The sequence below is a fragment of the Drosophila santomea genome, chromosome 3L (assembly GCF_016746245.2).
Source record: "Drosophila santomea strain STO CAGO 1482 chromosome 3L, Prin_Dsan_1.1, whole genome shotgun sequence".
Lineage (NCBI taxonomy): Eukaryota > Metazoa > Arthropoda > Insecta > Diptera > Drosophilidae > Drosophila > Drosophila santomea.
The window spans coordinates 12,037,790-12,055,928 of NC_053018.2; the positions used below are offsets into that span (position 1 = coordinate 12,037,790).

The 18,139-nt window shown below is 43.8% G+C and overlaps 1 protein-coding gene across 2 annotated transcripts in view; it reads right to left on the minus strand.

The window, feature by feature from the left end:
- Positions 1 to 404: 404 nt before the first annotated feature.
- Positions 405 to 18,139, minus strand: part of LOC120447547 (putative dipeptidase NECHADRAFT_87110) — a 94,798-nt gene continuing 77,063 nt past the window's right edge. The window contains exons 1-3 of one of the 2 annotated variants that reach the window (XM_039628995.1): positions 13,976 to 14,875; positions 4,316 to 4,944; positions 405 to 2,692 (exon numbers count right to left, since the gene is read on the minus strand). In XM_039628995.1, coding sequence (XP_039484929.1) covers positions 1,795 to 2,692; positions 4,316 to 4,944; positions 13,976 to 14,875 — 2,427 coding nt within the window. In that variant the 3' untranslated portion in view covers positions 405 to 1,794. Of the gene's footprint in view, positions 2,693 to 4,315; positions 4,945 to 13,975; positions 14,876 to 18,139 lie in introns of those variants that run through there. The other variant, XM_039628994.1, reaches the window with a different exon arrangement.

Genomic DNA, 18,139 nt, shown 5'->3' on the forward strand with positions numbered 1-18,139 from the left:
ACTTAGTCACCATTCTATATACTCGTACAAATACAAACTGAAGTATCCAAAGCCGTTGATTGCTTGAGCATAAAAGAAAGTTAATGGATACGCGGAACTAAAAGCTCGGAAAAGATTTAAAGACTAGATTATGTTTAAATGCTTTAATTTCTGCAAGTTGCAAATGCCTGTGACTTAATGTAGCGATATTAGTTGTGTCATTTCATTAAATGCTGACTGAGCAAAAAGCCATTGCTTTGACAAAGTTACTTGCATGATGATGTGCATCTCTTTTCATAGTTTTGGCAAGATTACTTTAAAAAGTTGCATCTGTTTTAATGTATGCCCAAATTTTAAAACGCACAACCCAGCCCAACAGCATACGAATGAAAAACAAGCTGTATTTTTCTATGATTTTTCTTTTATTTCCGATTTAGTTTTATGGAAATGCGTGTCGGTCTATTCGATTATACGCATTGCTTCTGCTGCAGTTTACTTTTATATTCTGTTTTTCGAGTGGTATATATATGTATGTATGTATATATGTAGCTATGCATACACGAACAACATTTCGTTTTTTGATTTTGTTTTTGTTTTTTTTGGGTTTTGCATTTTTGTTTTGTTAACTAACCTAATACAGAAATTCAGATGGATTCACATGCGGCCAGGATGAAACATCTCTTTTTAATTGAATTGCTGGCGGTGCTCACGACTGATTATACAGTGGTGCATGTTGTGCATGTTGTGCATGTTGTTTGACCCTATGATCCTGGCTTAAATGCCAACTGTGGCAAATCTGCTGCAATTAATTCGTTTCGATGGTTAATATTCTGGTGTATATGTATGTGTGATGTATGTGATTAAATATATTGCGCTTAATTGCGATAATTTGCGTGAATCATTGATGTGTGCCCTACATATATAATACAGTCACAGGCTAGCCAAGAACGATTTCGGTTTGCGGTTCGGTTTTCGATGTTCGCTGTTCGCTGCTCGTCGCATAGCGCATACGCCCCGTGGCACAGCAACATCAATAGGTATTGCGCACTGTGCATAAATTATGCATTGCCACAACACCAATAAGTATAGCTGCAAACAATTATGGGCTAAATACTAGTACATTTATTATTATTATTTATTCATACGCCTATCAATGCATCCTATGGAAGTAAATTACGAGTACACACTAATTATTCACGAGGTTCGCCACAACAGTTGTTCACTTTTCGAAACGACGGCGCTTGATGGCAGCACAAAGGAGATTTTGAAGAAGTAGCTAGTATATGTACATATTGGGTTATTTAACGAATTTTTTATTGAGTCACCAATATACTTGGCACTCGAAAACTTTTCCAAAGTCCTGCATATCAAATGTTACTTTTCCATTTACGTTCGTTTAGCTAAAGGCAAACCTAAAAAAAGTAGCTTATTTTTCTCTCATTCCCTAAAACCTATGAAGTATAGCAAACCTGAAGAAAAGTCATTACATACAAATTCATACAAATGTTTTAAAGATCCTTTCTGGGTTTTTTACTAACCGCCCACCTTTTCTAATATCCCAGCGAGCCGAACCGCAAGCCAAAATCCCTCACATTGATGGGCCGTTCAAGAACCAGTTTACTGGAGCAGTTCGCTGACCGTAAAACTGGTTGCCGTGGCCGCGATGACCGCCGGAGTGGTGCGATTGGAGGCGGAGTCCCTCGACTCCGGACCGTGATGCCAGTAGACCTCTCCGCCCGCCAAGGTGGCAGTGGTGCGATTGGCCCGCTCCATGGGCGGCTCATCGCGTCGCTGCCTCACCGCCTGCGCCTGCGGTCACGAGGACATGTAGGTGCACTGCGTCTTGGGCTGTGGCTCTGTCTGCTCAATGGGCTGGATGGCCGCTCGCTTCCAGTAGTCCCGCACCGTTTCCACCGTCTCCATGATGCGCAGGAAATTCCTGCCCGCCAGCATGGCCACATCCTCCTCGCTCCAGTTGTGATCCTCCAGCAGGGCGGCCAAAAGCTCTGGATATTTGGACACATCCTCCAGCCCCAAGGGCGGCAGCTCGATGCCATCGTATCCGGCACCCAGTCCAATGTGCTGAATGCCGGCAATTGCACGCACATACTTAATATGCTCGATCACATCCTGGAGGCGCGCCTGCCGCCCACAGGCCACGTCCTCGGAGTCGAAGCTCAGCATGATTAGGCCGCCATTCTCGGCCACCAGGCGCAAGATGTCATCCGGTACATTCCTCGTGGAATTGCACAGCTGGCGGGCGGCGGAGTGGGAGAAGATGACCGGAGCGCGGGTCACCTGGAGTACATCCCTGGCCGTGGCATCCGAGCTGTGCGACAGATCAATCATCATGCCCAGTCGGTTCATCTCACGCACAATGGCCTTGCCAAAGGGCGTGAGTCCCTGTTCCGCCGGCGATGCACTCGATCCCGCCCACGAGACGTCACAGCGATGCGTCAGGCTGAGATAGCGTGCGCCCAGGGAGTAAAAGGATCGCAGCACACCCAGGGAGGAGCCAATCGTGTGGCCACCCTCCACTCCAATCAGCGAGGCCAGCAGTCCACGGCGATGTGCCTCGACAATGTCCTGCGAGGATGTGGCCAGCACCGTTTCCCGGGCATACATGTCCGACAGGCGCCGCACAATGTCGATCTGCTCCAGAGCCAACTGGACCGCGTCCAAGCCCTGCGCCTCGCACGGCACATATGCCGACCTGCAAAAAAGGAAAAAGAGTTAGCGCACTTTTGCCAGGAGTCAACACGGTGCCAAAACAAAAGGATATAAACGTTTATGCATGAATGGCGCCTTGCAACAAATGATACTTTAATATGGCTTTTGTATATTTACATACAATGTATTTATTTATATATTTATTTAACATTCTATTTGTGCATATATAATGTGTATATACAGTAATTTCCTTCTAATTGGAAACAGATAACTTTTACAAAATGCTTGTCATTTGACTTTAGCCCTTTTTAGCACAGCTCGCAACATTTACTGCCATCCGCAACTGCAGTTTTATTGGAAAATGCAAATTGAAAGTGCCAAAGTGGTTAGTTAGCATTTTAGTTTGCCATTTGATATGGCAATAAGCGAGCCGGGGGGCATCCAAAACTTCGCCGAGGGGTCGGGTAAAACCAGAAGCCCTGCTGAAATTGTGCAAAACGAAGTTCAGCAAGGTCGTCCAGCGAATTGCAACGCCAAATTGGCGAAAAGTTACGCTTGCGCCATCTGGCGGGCACAGCAGTAGGCTGGTGGGTGGTGGGTGGTGGTTGGAATTTGGGGTGTAGTTTTCCCTACCAAAATGAACTCAAGTCGATTGCCCATCAGCGTTTTTCCCAAACTCCAGCTGTCTGCTGCCTGTCAGATTGTGCCCATCCTCCGCTTCTTTTCCCACCAAACAAATTCGAAAAAGTGCTCTAAGTGGGTGTAAGATACACTGAGAAATATCAGTAGTAACAACTTAATATCCGACGTATTGTTCTTCGTTGCAAAATAGGTTGCTTAACTTGTTGTTAGTTGTTTACGGGAAGTATAAATAGTGTATAGCGTCTTTGATCTCATTCAATTTCTACTACATTTTATACACCCTAAAATGATTTTGTCCCAGTGCCCATTAAGTAGTCTTTTCTCCCAGTGCATTGTGTAGGCCACGGCTGAGAAGGGCCAACAGCAGACTGGTTGGCTGCTTGCCCTGGGGCATCCAGCCGGTTGCCAAATTTTATTTTGCAGTCAAATTGTTGGCAGCTTTTTATTGCCGCGCGGGGGACGCATAGTGGAGGTCACGCAAAGTGGGCGGCTGTTTGGATGCCCATCGGTGGGCGTGGCAGCTGGCTATGGTAACCATGTTTTGGCCAGCACTCGAGTGCATGGCAGTTGGTAGGGGTTCAGATCTGTGACCCGCCTAGATGTCGCATTGGCTTGATTGCGGTTTCATGTGACTTTTCAATTTTCATGACTGGGCAGCCGGTGGGCTTATTTCCATTGCGTATACGCCCCATTGAATGCTGTTATTATAGTTAAGCATCAATACAGGCGCGATTGTACTTAAATCACGTCAATGGCTGATTATACAAAATGATTATAGTTACATATTGAAAAGTTGGGCCTTGAATATATTGATACACTGTGATAAGCTATTAACCTGTGAGGGTCCTGAAAAATAGAACTATCTAATTGTGAAATAGAAAACTAAAAATTAAATTAAAAACCTAATACATAAGATTGAATTTAATCCTTTTGATTTTTAGCTCTGTCAACTCCACTTTATGAGTTCTCCTTTTTGAACAGACAACTTAGATATATTTGCGATAATACTTAGAATGGAACTCACCACACTTGGACGCTGACTAATCCCTGCTTGAGTCGCTCCATGTCCGTTTGCGCCCACGCCGGCCGCGCCCACAGTGACTTGTGGTCCACGTCGTGGCTGAGATGGAGCTCCAGGCTGCTGTGGGCGTACTTGCGAACGTTCCAGGCATAATTGTTGTGCCCGTCGACCAGCGGCACCTCGCGCAGGATACGACGAACGATTCTCAGTCTTTGGGCATGGGAATTGCGGCTGGGCGCCATGAGGAAGTGCTGGTAGGCCAACGTGGCGGCGATGGCCAGTAGACAGATGGCGCTGACCAGAGTGATGGCCACCAGCCAGGATCCACGCCTGCCCTTCTGTCCGCCATCTGCACTGGCATTCGCTTTCCTCGACGCCTTAGCCTTCGCTTTGCCAGTGGCGCCGGCTCCAGTTGTGGAACCCAGCGATGTGGGCGACTTGGCGTCCAGACCCACTATATCTCCGCCCACGACCACGCCGCCGGCCAGAGGATTGCCAAAGTTCACCTTTGACTTCTGGATGCTGGCTATCTCGCCGCCGGAATCGCTGTTCGAGATCGAGTTCTGGCGGGACAGTGTGCGGCGGATGTTCGAGTGCTCGGTGACGTCGGGCAGTCCACCGAAACCAGTCGTCTGAAATGGATGTTAAAAAAACCAGTTGATCAACACATAAAGTGCAATTCTTCAATTAAAAGTCATCACGCGTTCATTTTGTCCGCTCTGTCCGTCCGTATAAACATCCGTCCATTTAAAGCAAATATTTCTTATAGGAAAAATATACTCAAGCTAACATCATGAATTCCTTTCTCGTTTGGCGGTTAAATTGGTTTCTTTACCTGGTCCCATGGTCGGAAAATACAATGCTCTAACTTCTGAAGTGTGGAGGTGGTGAGGCGTTGACTTCAGGGTGATACAAGCGTTCGTCGAAAATTTGCTTCATTAAAAGTGCGTCAAAGTTTCTTCGTTGATTTTGTGCCCTAATTAAAACTGCAGCAGAAGAAGCAAACTTCGAGCGTCCTGCTATATTCATAACTTGCCTGAAACATCAACACGATGTGCGGGGAAACTTTTTAATGAACCGAATAACCATATCAGAATCAATGTGCTCCTAATGGCCCAGCCACCAAAAGCAACCCACACGATCCTCTATACCTTTTGCCATTCAGAGTGATGAAATCATGCCTGCCGCCGGGCTAATCTTGGCTCGACATAATTAAGCCTTAGTCATAATTCATGGACTTGGACACACATGTGGCGTGTCCCCAGGTCCGAAAAGCTAACTTCTTCGACCCACGCACTATCCCTTGAGGGGAGAAGGGGCGTGGCAAACGCCCACGCGCACAAAGGACCAAATGGAGAAACTTTGTCGTGTGAAAGTTGTGACAGAAAGTTTGCCAGGGGCAGGCAATGATTTGTTTATATTGCGACTGCCTGAGGAATTATGTCAAACTGTGCAAAGTACAAATCAAATCTAAATGCGCACAATGTCGAGCACAAGCCAGGGAATTCATAAGCAAAGTATGAAATTAGATTGAAACATTACAAAACAAACTTGTAACATTATCTTGGGATAGAGCAAACTAGTTTTTGAATGATTTATTGATCATGCATACATATGCATGAGAAACCATAAGAAGTAGTCCAAGTAAGTGGTGCATACAATTTGAAAAGTTAGAATTATAATAATAGTTATTGCAGCATTCACTTAAACCAAGATTTTCCACAACTTAAATCAAGTGCTTATATTTATCCTGAAAGCCTAATTATATTCTATATTGCATTTTGTTTGTTTAATGAGATGCAGATTTGTTGGGCGAAAAATGCTTGTCGTTCGTGCATTTTTGTGAAAAGACATTGCTTTACAAAGTTTTCACGAAGTTTTTTCGCCCGGACTGTAGCTAATTAGCTGGAAAATCGACACCACACGGCGTATGAGCAACGAGCGTGATGGAGAGCAGTGCTCGGTTTTTGCTGGATTTCGTGCACTGAAATAATTATGTTAAATTAAATACAGCGTAGCCACAAAGGGAACGACGTGCGCTTTGACCACTCGCTACATTTTCAACTATTTTTAATTATGAATTTTAAACAACGTTGCCAGCTTTGGCAACATCGAAATTAACTTTCATAAAAAAGGCAGCAAACTTTTGTGTGGCTCCGTGAAAGTAATAAAACGATAACAAGATGACGGAGGGTAGAACTTTTGGCAGCGAAAGAAATATTCATCTCAATTTATTCAATTTTTAATAAAAATGCAAATATTTTACGTGCTTCCGCTATCGCCGTTACACCGGCACCCTCGCTGCACTGCATCCACTACATAGTAGCATCACATTTTCCCCCTACATTTTGTGCGAAAAAGTAAAAATCTCGCGAAAAGTTAGCTGCTTAAAAGGCGCTTCATTGTGCAGTGCACTGCACTTTTCCGCTATTTTTTTCCTTTTTTTTTTTGTATTTTTGGGCAGGAGGCGAAGGGTGCAGGGTGGGATTTTTGGTTTTTCCGGGACGGCTTGGTGTGACGCGAAAAGTTTGTTTGCCAACGGAGGTCGCATCAACGTCATCACCAGGGTTCTCGGTGGCATTGCGGGAGCTAAAGCTGTAATCCGGGCACCAGATTTGGCCACACTTTCCATAGACTTTGCTCGCATTTGCTGTCGCAGGCGACAGAGCCGCCCGAAAAATGCATGACCACCAGGACAGCCAGGGCCACAGGTTTGCCTTAGTTTAGTTTCGTCAAGTTTATAATTAGTTTAGTCCGGGTCATGCCCTCCATTGACACGCCACCAAGAGCGAAAACAATCTCATTTATGAGGGCAACTAGTTGGTTGTTTATGGGGCGACTAATTGCCACCTAGCAGACGCACAACACTTTGGGGCCAAAAAGGCTTACATTCTACCAGCTCTTAAATGCGTGGAAAATAGCTTGGCCAAGCTATGCATATGTTCAAGGTAATGAGTGAGAAGATATTCAGAAACTTGGCAAAGGGAGAGAAATATATATTGCTTTCTTTAAAGAAACTAGTAATTACAGTGTATGAACATTAAGTATTGATTCAGCCAGCAAATTCAAGAATTCATCGTCTTAAATATATCATACTTATTTATGTAGTTAATTATATAAATTAAAATAAAGAAACTAGTAATTACAATATATGAACAATAAGTATTGATTCAGCCAGCAAATTCAAGAATTCATCGTCTTAAATATATCATACTTATTTATGTAGTTAATTATATACATTAAAATAATAAATAAACATTTATAATTAGTAAAACTTGTGGCAAACTACATTACTTCACACAAAAACAACACTTCGTTGGAGAACGCTGTAAGTAAATTATTAATTTGCAAATATCCAGGTAAAAAGTGATAATGATTATCTCTGCGGAGATCTAATAGAGCTCACTTAGCACTTTATTTCAAACCAAGGAGTGGGATAGGAACGGATGATGGCTGGTTGTGCGTCAGTCGGACTTGGTACAAATTGGCTCCATTGTTGCTGCCTGTTGGCTGATCCTGCGACCCGGGGCTGAGATTCGTCCAATTGAGTTTTAAATAAAAATGAGCAGATTATGCGGCAGCAACAATAGGAATAGGAAAAAAACTCCACTCTTTCCGTCAGCAACAGCAGCAACATGCAGCAACATGCAGCAACCTGCAACAACCTGCAGCACGTCAGCTGCAACATCAGAGCCATTCAGTTCGCACAAAAGGCGAAAGGAGGCGGCTGCAGGACCAACGTCAACAAGGACAATAACAATGAAAACGGCAACGGGCGAAAAATAGAAACGGGAGCAGGCAAAAAACTAAAAAAAAAAGAAACTGTTACGGAATGCTTTATAGTTTCCGCCATTATTTTCCCTTTTGCAGCTGCAGTTTTTAGTAGATTCTCTCTACCATATATATGTTTTTTTTTTTTTTTTTTTTTGTGAGCAACACCCGGGCTGGATGAATTTAGTCCGAGACTAAAAACAACTAAAATCTGTGCCGCATGTGCAACAGCCAAAGGGGCTCTCGTTTCGCAATGGGCGGTGGACAGGAAACGCTCTTTGCTGTATGCTCTGTATGCTGTATGCTGAAAAGTATTTGTCATGCTATATCTCATACCAGCCAGGGGCATATATCATGTTATACGCGGCACTCGTGGGAAACAAAGCAAATCCATTCCATAAATAATCCCCCAGTGGCTCCACCAAGAATTTGGGCAGATATGTATGTGTGTGTGTAACGGTGCGAGTGCCAAAATATTCGCACATCCTAGTAGCACTCAGGAAAAAAAAATGGAAAGGGATGGTAAATTGCTGGAATAACTTAAGCTCTTCTTTAAAGCTACTTTGTTATTGCAAAATTCTTGTGACTTAACATGCCATTTACCCAAGCCTCTGCCAATTCCATACTAATTTTAGTGCGAGCTAGTTAGTTTTAAATGGAATTCTTTATGCCAGTTTAGTTTCTTATATCAGCTAGGTTAATTCAACTTTATGGTTAGTGAACACAGCTGTTTCTGTCACGTTACGATGTTTTGATGATTTTCGCATAAGACAACTTTCCTGACTGGCCATAACTTTCGCAGACAGTGCAATAAACTTCAGCATATCAATTTATCGAGTGGCTATCGGCTTTGATTATGATTGATTCGGCCATGAAGTAAAAAGCTAATGCACAACGAATTTGTGGTCAACTTTATCAATTCGCCCCTCATTGTAAGGCGGATACGACGGAGCTGTTCGGTCACCGTCTACGGAGTACGAAGTCCAAAGTCCGTAGTCCAATGTCCGGAGTCCGGATTCCGGATTCCGGAACCCAAGGACCCCGGAGAGTGCGCAGCGGGCATGTCGACAGTCCAGAGTTGTCGACTGCGGTACTTGCCAGCTGCTGTTGCTGCTGTTTTTAGTTTTTCAAATGTCATTTGGCCATTTCACGCTGATGGACATCAGTCTCTGGCCAGAGTCTGCTCTCATTCCAGTGTCCACACGCCACAAAATTGCCTTGTGGCTGCCACGTAATTTCTGCCTTCCCCACTGAGGTTGCCCCTTCAACAGCCACATTCAAATGCTGCAGTTCTGGAAGGCACAACCAAAACGAAACCCAAACACAGTGAAAAGCTACACTAGGAAAAAGAAAGCTAATTAAATATCATAATAAAGCAGCTAAAAGAGTGGCCATTATTTATGGCTGCTTTAAAAGTTATTTCTAAATTATTTTAAGAAAACAAAACAAATAAGACAGCGCCCTGTTACAACTTGTCATTGATTACTGATATTGTTTTAAGAAATTACAACAGGCGTGGTTTTTTTTCCAGTGCTGGCCCAGGAGATTGGCCCGAAGGACAGCAGACTGTTGGCGTTAGCCACAATGGCTGTGTTAGGGCCTCGCATTTTGTTTGTTTATTCTGCCATCCTGTCCCATTGCGACTTATGTGGGCGATGACCGTCGAATGTCCGCCCCCCAGTCCCTACATTTTTCAGCCCATGTCCTTCGGCAGGACGTGTTTGTTTTGGGCCAACGCAATCGAAACGTTCGTTCTAAGTGTTCATTAAACAATTTAAAGTTGATTGGCCCTGGCTGGCCGACACAGTTGCATGTCTCAATGGATTTGGCCTTAAATGTAATTTGGCTGCTGATTGCGTTAAGCGGCTGAGCACTTTCCTAATTGTGATGAGTTGTGGCTGGAACTAATGACTTATCGGATACAGATTGATGTGCGTAATCTTCATTATCAGTTATCATTCGAAGGATAAATGTTTCGCCAGTGAGAGGCTTTTTTTAGAAAGTTGTGCGGGTCAGTAAAGTTTCATGCAAGAGACTACCTTCTATTTTTCTATATTTATTAAATGCAATATTTATTATTAATATTATTATTATTGATAAACATATACTTTAAGCAACATAAATGAGCACAGAAAGAATATATAACGCAGACATTAAACATTTCTATATGAATAAAGAAATTGGTTGTATCTATACAATTTTGATTATAATAATAATAATCCCAGTGCGTCCTTAGTTGGCTGATTGTGCCATTTGATTCTCGGGAGTCATGTGCAGGCTCCCTGTTCCCAGTGTTTCATCAATTCCGCATCGCAATCCTGGCTCAACAGCCGCGAACAGAAGGACAATGGATTTGGAGTGTTTGGTACTGGCGAACTTGACACGCAGCCACCATGTCCATCAATCAAAACTCACTTGGAGCGCTGCGGTGGAACAGGGAGTGAGAAAAGTTCTGGAATGACAGCTTTTTGGCCAGAAACTATTTGCACACGGAACACAGAGCACAGAACACGGAAACGCTGGGCGGAGTGAAAAGTTTGACTAGCAGCACCAACGAAAGTGTGGACTCGACATTTTTGGGCGGTGTCAATGGAAAAGAGGCGGAGTGTTGGGGATTTGGCAAACTATCGGCAAACTCAATGATGGGGAGCATTCAAGCGGAGCAACCGACACGGATAGGGCATGAAAAAGTGCACAGAGAGAAATAAAACAAAAGAATATTACTTTTCGAATTGTTCCCTTAGTTTTTGTTTTAGTAATGCATTTTAATCAATGCACTAGTTTCGAAATAAACGGGCAAAATAAAGGTGTAGTTAAAGACTATGCTTCAATATTTCTGTATTAATATTATTTGTTTCTAATGTAAAATCACTTTAAAATTATCGAAAAAGTTGACCATTTTTAAATGTTAAATTTTAATCGATATTGAATCACTACACTGGAATTTTTCACAGTGCTTTCGTAGGTCCCGAAAGTGGACAAGGCAACAAAGCGCGAAATGAAGACGGGAGGTATGTATGAGTATGAGACTTGTGGGGGAGCTTGAAAATAATGGCGATTTTTATGGCTTTGGCGGAACGCATAAAAAACCCAAGCTCGGAGGAGCAGGAGAATCTCGAGCTGGACAAATGCCCGGTCCGCTGAAAGGCAACTGAAACTGAAAACCGAATCTGCAATTGCAACTGCAACAGAGCGACATAGCGACATAGCGACATTTGCAACATTTAATTTATTATTCAAATGTGAACAAATGGCGCCAGCGACCAAAGATGACAGCGTTCCCAGTGAATAATGGTTTCGAAGGACAATTGCCCCGGTCCCAGACCTTTTACCCCCTTTATCCTTCTTACCTCCTTATGCCCCCTCCTCTTTTTGGGTTCTTGAGCTCAAGTTTGCCAGTTTATTGTTGGTGGCTTTGGCAGTCGCTTAGGAATCATGTCCTGGATTTGATTCACCCTAGATCGCAGCCCAAACAAATTGAGTTACATGCAAATAATCGTTTGTGCAATTTGGTCCAAGGATGTGTGTCCCATGTAAGTAAAATCGTTGGTATCTATCTTGTGTAAACCCCTCCGTCGATTTCTTTATCTGTCGAATCTCGACAGCTAAAAGATAATATTGCTAGCATAGCTATAACAAATAGCGGAAAAGGCTTTTAGTATTTTACACCATTTTTTGTCACATAGTTAGTCATTGCCACCCAGCAAAAAACAGCAAAAATTGCTCTTTTTAACTATCGAAATCAATGCAGCCGCAGATAATTAAATATTCATCTGATTCGGATGGCTTAAATCACTTCAGTTTACACAACTTTTTGGCTCCACACCTCAAATTCTCCAAAAATTTAAATTCAACATCTGACAGAGCCAATTTGCATATTTCAGAATGTGAGCACTTGTCCAACTAAATAAACCACTGCAAGTGCACTTATCAACGTATGATAAACATGGAATATATTTGCATGCGTTTTAGTTGCTATTTAATTTCCGCACTTTAGTATAGACCATTGTTTGGCTTTCGTTTCGCTTGGAATTATTTGCTGTGTGATAAGCTTATGCCATAAATCGCCTTATTAATATTGATTCGACCTAAAATCACAAAAGGCATTAAGGGACCAATAATTTCGATCGGGTCAGACGTTCTGAAGTCATATTCTACCCTGATTTAGCGATTATTTGACCTTTCGAAGGCCCCTGTGTCGCCTGCAAATCAAATCAAGTGCGGCGCATATCGTTTAATGAAGGGATACGGATATGTGGGGCATAAAAGTATACGAGCTTCTTTATGGCGGAATCTGCATAACGGATCGTATTTGGCTGAAAATAAAAGCGCCACATCTTCCATTGAAGGCCAGGTCGTTTGATTCTGTTAAGGCACTCGATGTACTGGGAGAAATAACTTTTTGAAATGAATTTACACGGCTTTGCTTTTTATACCCGTTACTCGTAGAGTAAAAGGGTATACTAGATTCGTTGAAAAGTATGTAACAGGCAGAAGGAAGCGTTTCCGACCATATAAAGTATATATATTCTTGATCAGGATCAATAGCCGAGTCGATTTGGCCATGTCCGTCTGTCCGTCCGTCTGTCCGTCTGTATGAACGCTGAGATCTCAGGAACTACAAAAGCTAGAAAGTTGAGATTAAGCATACAGACTCCAGGGACATAGACGCAGCGCAAGTTTGTCGAATCATGCTGCCACGCCCACTCTAACGCCCACAAACCGCCCAAAACTGCCACGCCCACACTTTTGAAAAATGTTTTGATATTTTTTCATTTTTGTATTGGTGTTGTAAATTTCTATCGATTTGTCAAAAAAAATTTTGCCACGCCCACTCTAACGCCCACAAACCGCCCAAAGCTGCCACGCCCACACTTTTGAAAAATGTTTTGATATTTTTTCATTTTTGTATTAGTCTTCCAAATTTCTATCGATTTGCCAAAGAACTTTTTGCCACGCCCACTCTAACGCCCACAAACCGCCCAAAGCTGCCACGCCCACACTTTTGAAAAATGTTTAGATATTTTTTCATTTTTGTATTAGTCGTCTAAATTTCTATCGATTTGCCAAAAAACTTTTTGCCACGCCCACTCTAACGCCCACAAACCTGCACTTCTACTAGCTGAGTAACGGGTATCAGATAGTCGGGGAACTCGACTATAGCGTTCTCTCTTGTTGAAATAAATTTACACGGTCTTGCTCTTGTTTGCCCTTTTTTTGTAGTGTGTAACTGATGAGTTACAATGAGTTACTTTCGCTATGATGATTTTAAAACAGTTTTAAACTTTGACATCGAATTTTTCTCAGTGTGCGTTTGGCGACGGGCTCTGTTGTCAGTGAAATCGCGGCACGAACACAAAGAGCCGGCAATAATCGTAAATGCTTCCCTGTCTTCATCCAATTTCTGTGGGCTAAACGCCATGAATGCCAATTACAAAGGCGGCAACGGTCTTATCGTTATCAGACTTTCACCCACCTTTCACTTGCAGGATTCCCATTCTACTCTACAGTTTCAACGCTAATGGTTAGGTTTAAAGAGTTTTTTATTTTAACTTAATGACAACCTTTATTGCATCTATATGGCCTTTTTATGATAATGCCTTCTTGAAATGCAAACGAAATTTAAATGGTATATCTAGAAGTAATATTTAGATACTCTTATCTATCAGATACCGGATTCTATCTATCTGTATAACTTATTATCAATCTATCTATATATCTTATTATCAATCTATCTATCTATCTATATATATTATTATCAATCTATCTATCTATCTATATATTTTATTATCAATCTATCTATCTATCTATATACCAAACATTAACAGGCGTTATATGTTTTAAGTGCTCTACTGATCTGCGCCTTGCTATTCCCCCGACTCATCCACCCACCTGGTAGTCCATGTAGTTGTCGAAGTGCATGTAGGAGCAGCTGCCCGCATCTCCAGGTCCACCCGGTATGGGCAGCCCATTCTCGTCCAGCTCGACGGCGGGCGGCGGCGGTGGCGATGGCGGCGGCAGGTTGTCGCCCTTGAAGGACACCCTCTTGGGCTTGCTCCCTCCGCCGGCCAGACGACGCCCCCTGCCCAGGGTGCCAGTGCTCATCATGTAGGCCAGCGAACCACAGCCCACCACTGCATCCTGCTGCTGTTGCTGCTGCTGCTGGTGGTGGTGGTGTTGCTGTTGCAGGGACTGAAGGCCGCAGGCTCCGAAGCGGAAGTGCGGGATGCAGGTGGTGGTCATGCTGCCCGCGCCGCATTCACTGCCCTCGAAATCCGACTCGACGTCCGTAACGAAGGCGGCGGGCTGGAAACCGCGCGGCAAAGTAGCCGCCACCGTGGGATTTGGATTGGGATTTATGTTTGGATTATGCCCGCCACCAGCCGAAGCCGGCATTCTCTGGCGTCCCAGTGTTCCGGTGCACAGGATATTCATCTGTTGTGGATGCTGTATGCTCGCGTGTGGAATCTGTTCGCCTTGCAGGAGCGCCAATTCGCCGGAATTCGCTGTTGCTGTCGCTGTCGTTGCTGTCAACGGCTCGGCTGGCAGGAGGTGGTGCGTGGGCTGCAGCTGATAATAGTGCTCCACCATGGCTCCACTCCCACCACCAACACCACCACCAGGAACTCCTCCACCCGCGGCCCCATCGATGGGAGCCGGCAGAAGAGCTGTGGGTATCACCATGATGGGCATCATGGCCGGCGCAGCCGAGGATGCCGTTGCTCCGCCGGCTGCCTGGAGCAGCTCCATTTGGCACATCTCCTCGTAGCTCAGCGGTCGCAAGTGCTCCATGTCTGGGTTTCTTGGTCCTTAGGGCGTGGTTAAATACAACTACACTTCACTTTTGCCTCAACAATCATACAATTTACGGATTCCACTTGGGGTTTGCTTGTGTACGCTTTTCCACCTGTACGGCGTACAGATACCACCGATACTTTTATCGGTTTATTCGTGGGTGGAGTGAAGTGGAGTGGAGTGGGTTGGGAGGTTTTCGCGCGCGTTCCCTAGGACTTGCTCACATCGCGCCGGACGGGGAAAAAAAGTGGAGCGCCTTCGTCCTTTCGACAAACTTTATTCCGCGACAGTCCTGCAGCAACTGAGTGTGTCTGGCAATCTCTGGAGATTTTTGCGCCCCCAATTCGCCGGAGTCTGTGCAGCCGGAACGCATGCGCCGCCCGGAATCCTCCGGCCAGGCTCGGCTCTTCGCCGGAGACGCTCCCCCTTTTTACCCCCACTTGACGTGTTTTGTTTTGATTCCGTTTCGTACAGTCAGAAAATCCACAACAAAATGCGGTTAATGAATCATTCATAACTCTCAACTCATCTAAGCTCGTAAACAATCTTATATTTTGTATGTTTTTTGTGAAAAATAATACGTTCTATTTTATTCCATTTCGGTAGAAGTCAACTGTCATAAAAAGCATTTAAGAAGATATTTATCCAAAAAAGATAAATTAATAATCTATTAAATTATATAATTAGAATTTAAATAGGAAATCATTTAAATCAATAGTTTTGGGTGTTGATATTGAAAATATTTTAATTATTTTAATTAATTTCTAATTAAATTTTAGAATAATGGCAATTTTGTAAATATACGAAGTATAGCAATAGTCTTGTAAAATAGTTTTGGACTGTAAAACCTAGTTTTTCATAAGCAAATAGAATATTGGTAGTTTCTAGAAGTTCAATGCCTTTCATCTCAGTGTAAGCTCATCTCGGTGGAGTCGGAGTTGATTGCTCCCGACGTCTGTTTTGAAGCCATGTTGATTTTCGTACGTCGTGGGAAATTAAAGCACTTCCCAGCTGCGCCCGCAACTCGAATACAAGATTTTAATTGCCGCTTGCCGAGAAGTGCGGCGTGGGAATCCCCGAGGAGTGGACTTTGCGGTGCATCCCACCGCTTTGGTCCTGTTCCCACCGCCTTGGTTCTGTTAGTCCTGCTGCATTGCGCAGATGTGCAACCAACTGTTGGGCTAGAAGAGCTGCCACCACCTGCAACCATACTATATATATATTTATGTGGCTGATGATGAGTGGCTCGTGCCACCCGGACTGCAACTCCGGGGGAATGACGCGGCTGAATGGCCGCTGATTGCACGAAGGTGGCCTGCAAATGACTCTTTGATATGGCCAGCGAAATATTGACTGTGCCGAGCTTACACACAATGCCACTGCCTTTTTCAAACTCATTGGGGATTCCGAATATTATTTGCTGCAGCGCACTGAGCAAAATTGATCTGATTCTGACGTTGATGAAAAAGGCGTTGATGAAAAGGCATTTTTATCAAAAATCGCCGAACGGCAACGGTGCAATTGCCACCACTGCGGATGAGTAATGTTTTGTGCTTTTTCATAAGCCGATACTTCAAAAATCACTCATCCGCAGTGATGACCGCAGCATGGTCGTGTGACTTTGTTATGATGTTCTTGTTGTGTGCATACTTTTTAATCAGTTTTTCATAATCCTTTAAACATGTACATTGTAGATATGACCACTCAGGTATCAAAGTATATGTTCACTATTTTTATCCAGCTGCTGATCAAATGTAAAACCAACAAAATGTCAAAACGTGTATGTGCCGAAAACATTTGTATCTTGACACCTTGGACGAGCGGAGTACGTAGATTCGTACGCCAAATAAGTGAATTCAGACAGCATCCAGATAGCTTAACATATTTGTCGTAGTCGTTGGCATCGCACATGGAAATCCAGATACGACAAACTTTTCACTATGTTCGGTTGTTCCCCAGCCACCTCGAAATAAATCCGTAGCCACGCGTCGCGAATCCTGTTCCTTTTTACTTTTTTTTTTATTTTTTTTTGTTTTTTTTTTGTTTTCGACGGACACGTCACCTGCGGCGATGTTCCATTTGGGACACAGAGGGTGGAGGAAAAAAAAGATGAAAAACACGCCAGTTGGAGAGGAGATGTCCTTAACAGATTTTTGAGTCAACGTTTCTGTGCTGCGATTTGTAGTGTTCTTTTCTTTTCATTTGTTATTATGATTTCCTTGTACTTGCTGTATTTGTTGTACACGGCTGTTGTACAGTGCAACTGGAATTTTGCTGCTTCATTTACATTTGCTTCATCCTATTATCCTGGTTAACCCGCACTCCACACCGCTCCACACTGCAAACCAATCCACCGTCGTGCCATTTGTCAAGTTCTGCTCCCAACTTTAGCCCGCGGCTTTTTTGTAATTACACAACTCGTAGTGCGGGAAAAACAAAGGGCGGGGGGTAGGTGGAGATTTTCGAGGTGGTTTTGGCCCGGGTAAATGAAAGCGGCTTAAAAAAGCAGAGCGCTGGGGTTTTGTGGTGCTCGTTAAAATTTGTTGCTCTCATTTCGATTGCTGTTGTTGTTGTTGTTGCCTGGTGGCTGTTGGCTGCTGATGTTTTTGCCGTGCTTTCTGCGATTGTTGTTTGCGCCGCTGTTGCCGATTTTAGTGCGATTCCAGGACATTGCCAGGGCAGGCATAAAAGTTATCCGGGTATTCAGGGATTGTAGGTATTACGGTTAAATATGCGAACCGGATTGAAAAGCTCGCATGAAGTTGCCCGACCACGATTCATGATCCCCTACCTCCCTCACCACTGCAGTGGCCACTTTAATGCTCATTCAATTTTCCAGATCCCAACAATTAAGAGTTTTTAATCATCGACTAGTCTGCCACAGCAGCGGCGTAGGCCCACAGGACCCAGCTGGATTGTTGGCCCTTCGATGCTGGATGTTGGATACTGGATGTTGGATGTTGGATGGCCTTTGTATGGCTCCATTATGCGGTTGATTTACTACCCAAACAGCTGTGAAATATCATGGCCCTCCAGGAAGCCTCTTGACCGCTGCCAAACGGAACGGAAACGGGTCAAAGAGATTCGCCCACATGAGCATATAGTTGGCTTCAAAGTTTTACAAACTTTTACCTCTAGGGATATTGGCGGAATATTAAAATTATTTAATGGGGCCAGCACATTACTCTTGGTTGGTTAATATCTATAGTTATGGTACATACTTAGTGCAGACTAAGAAAGTTTCATGGACTGCTGAACTAG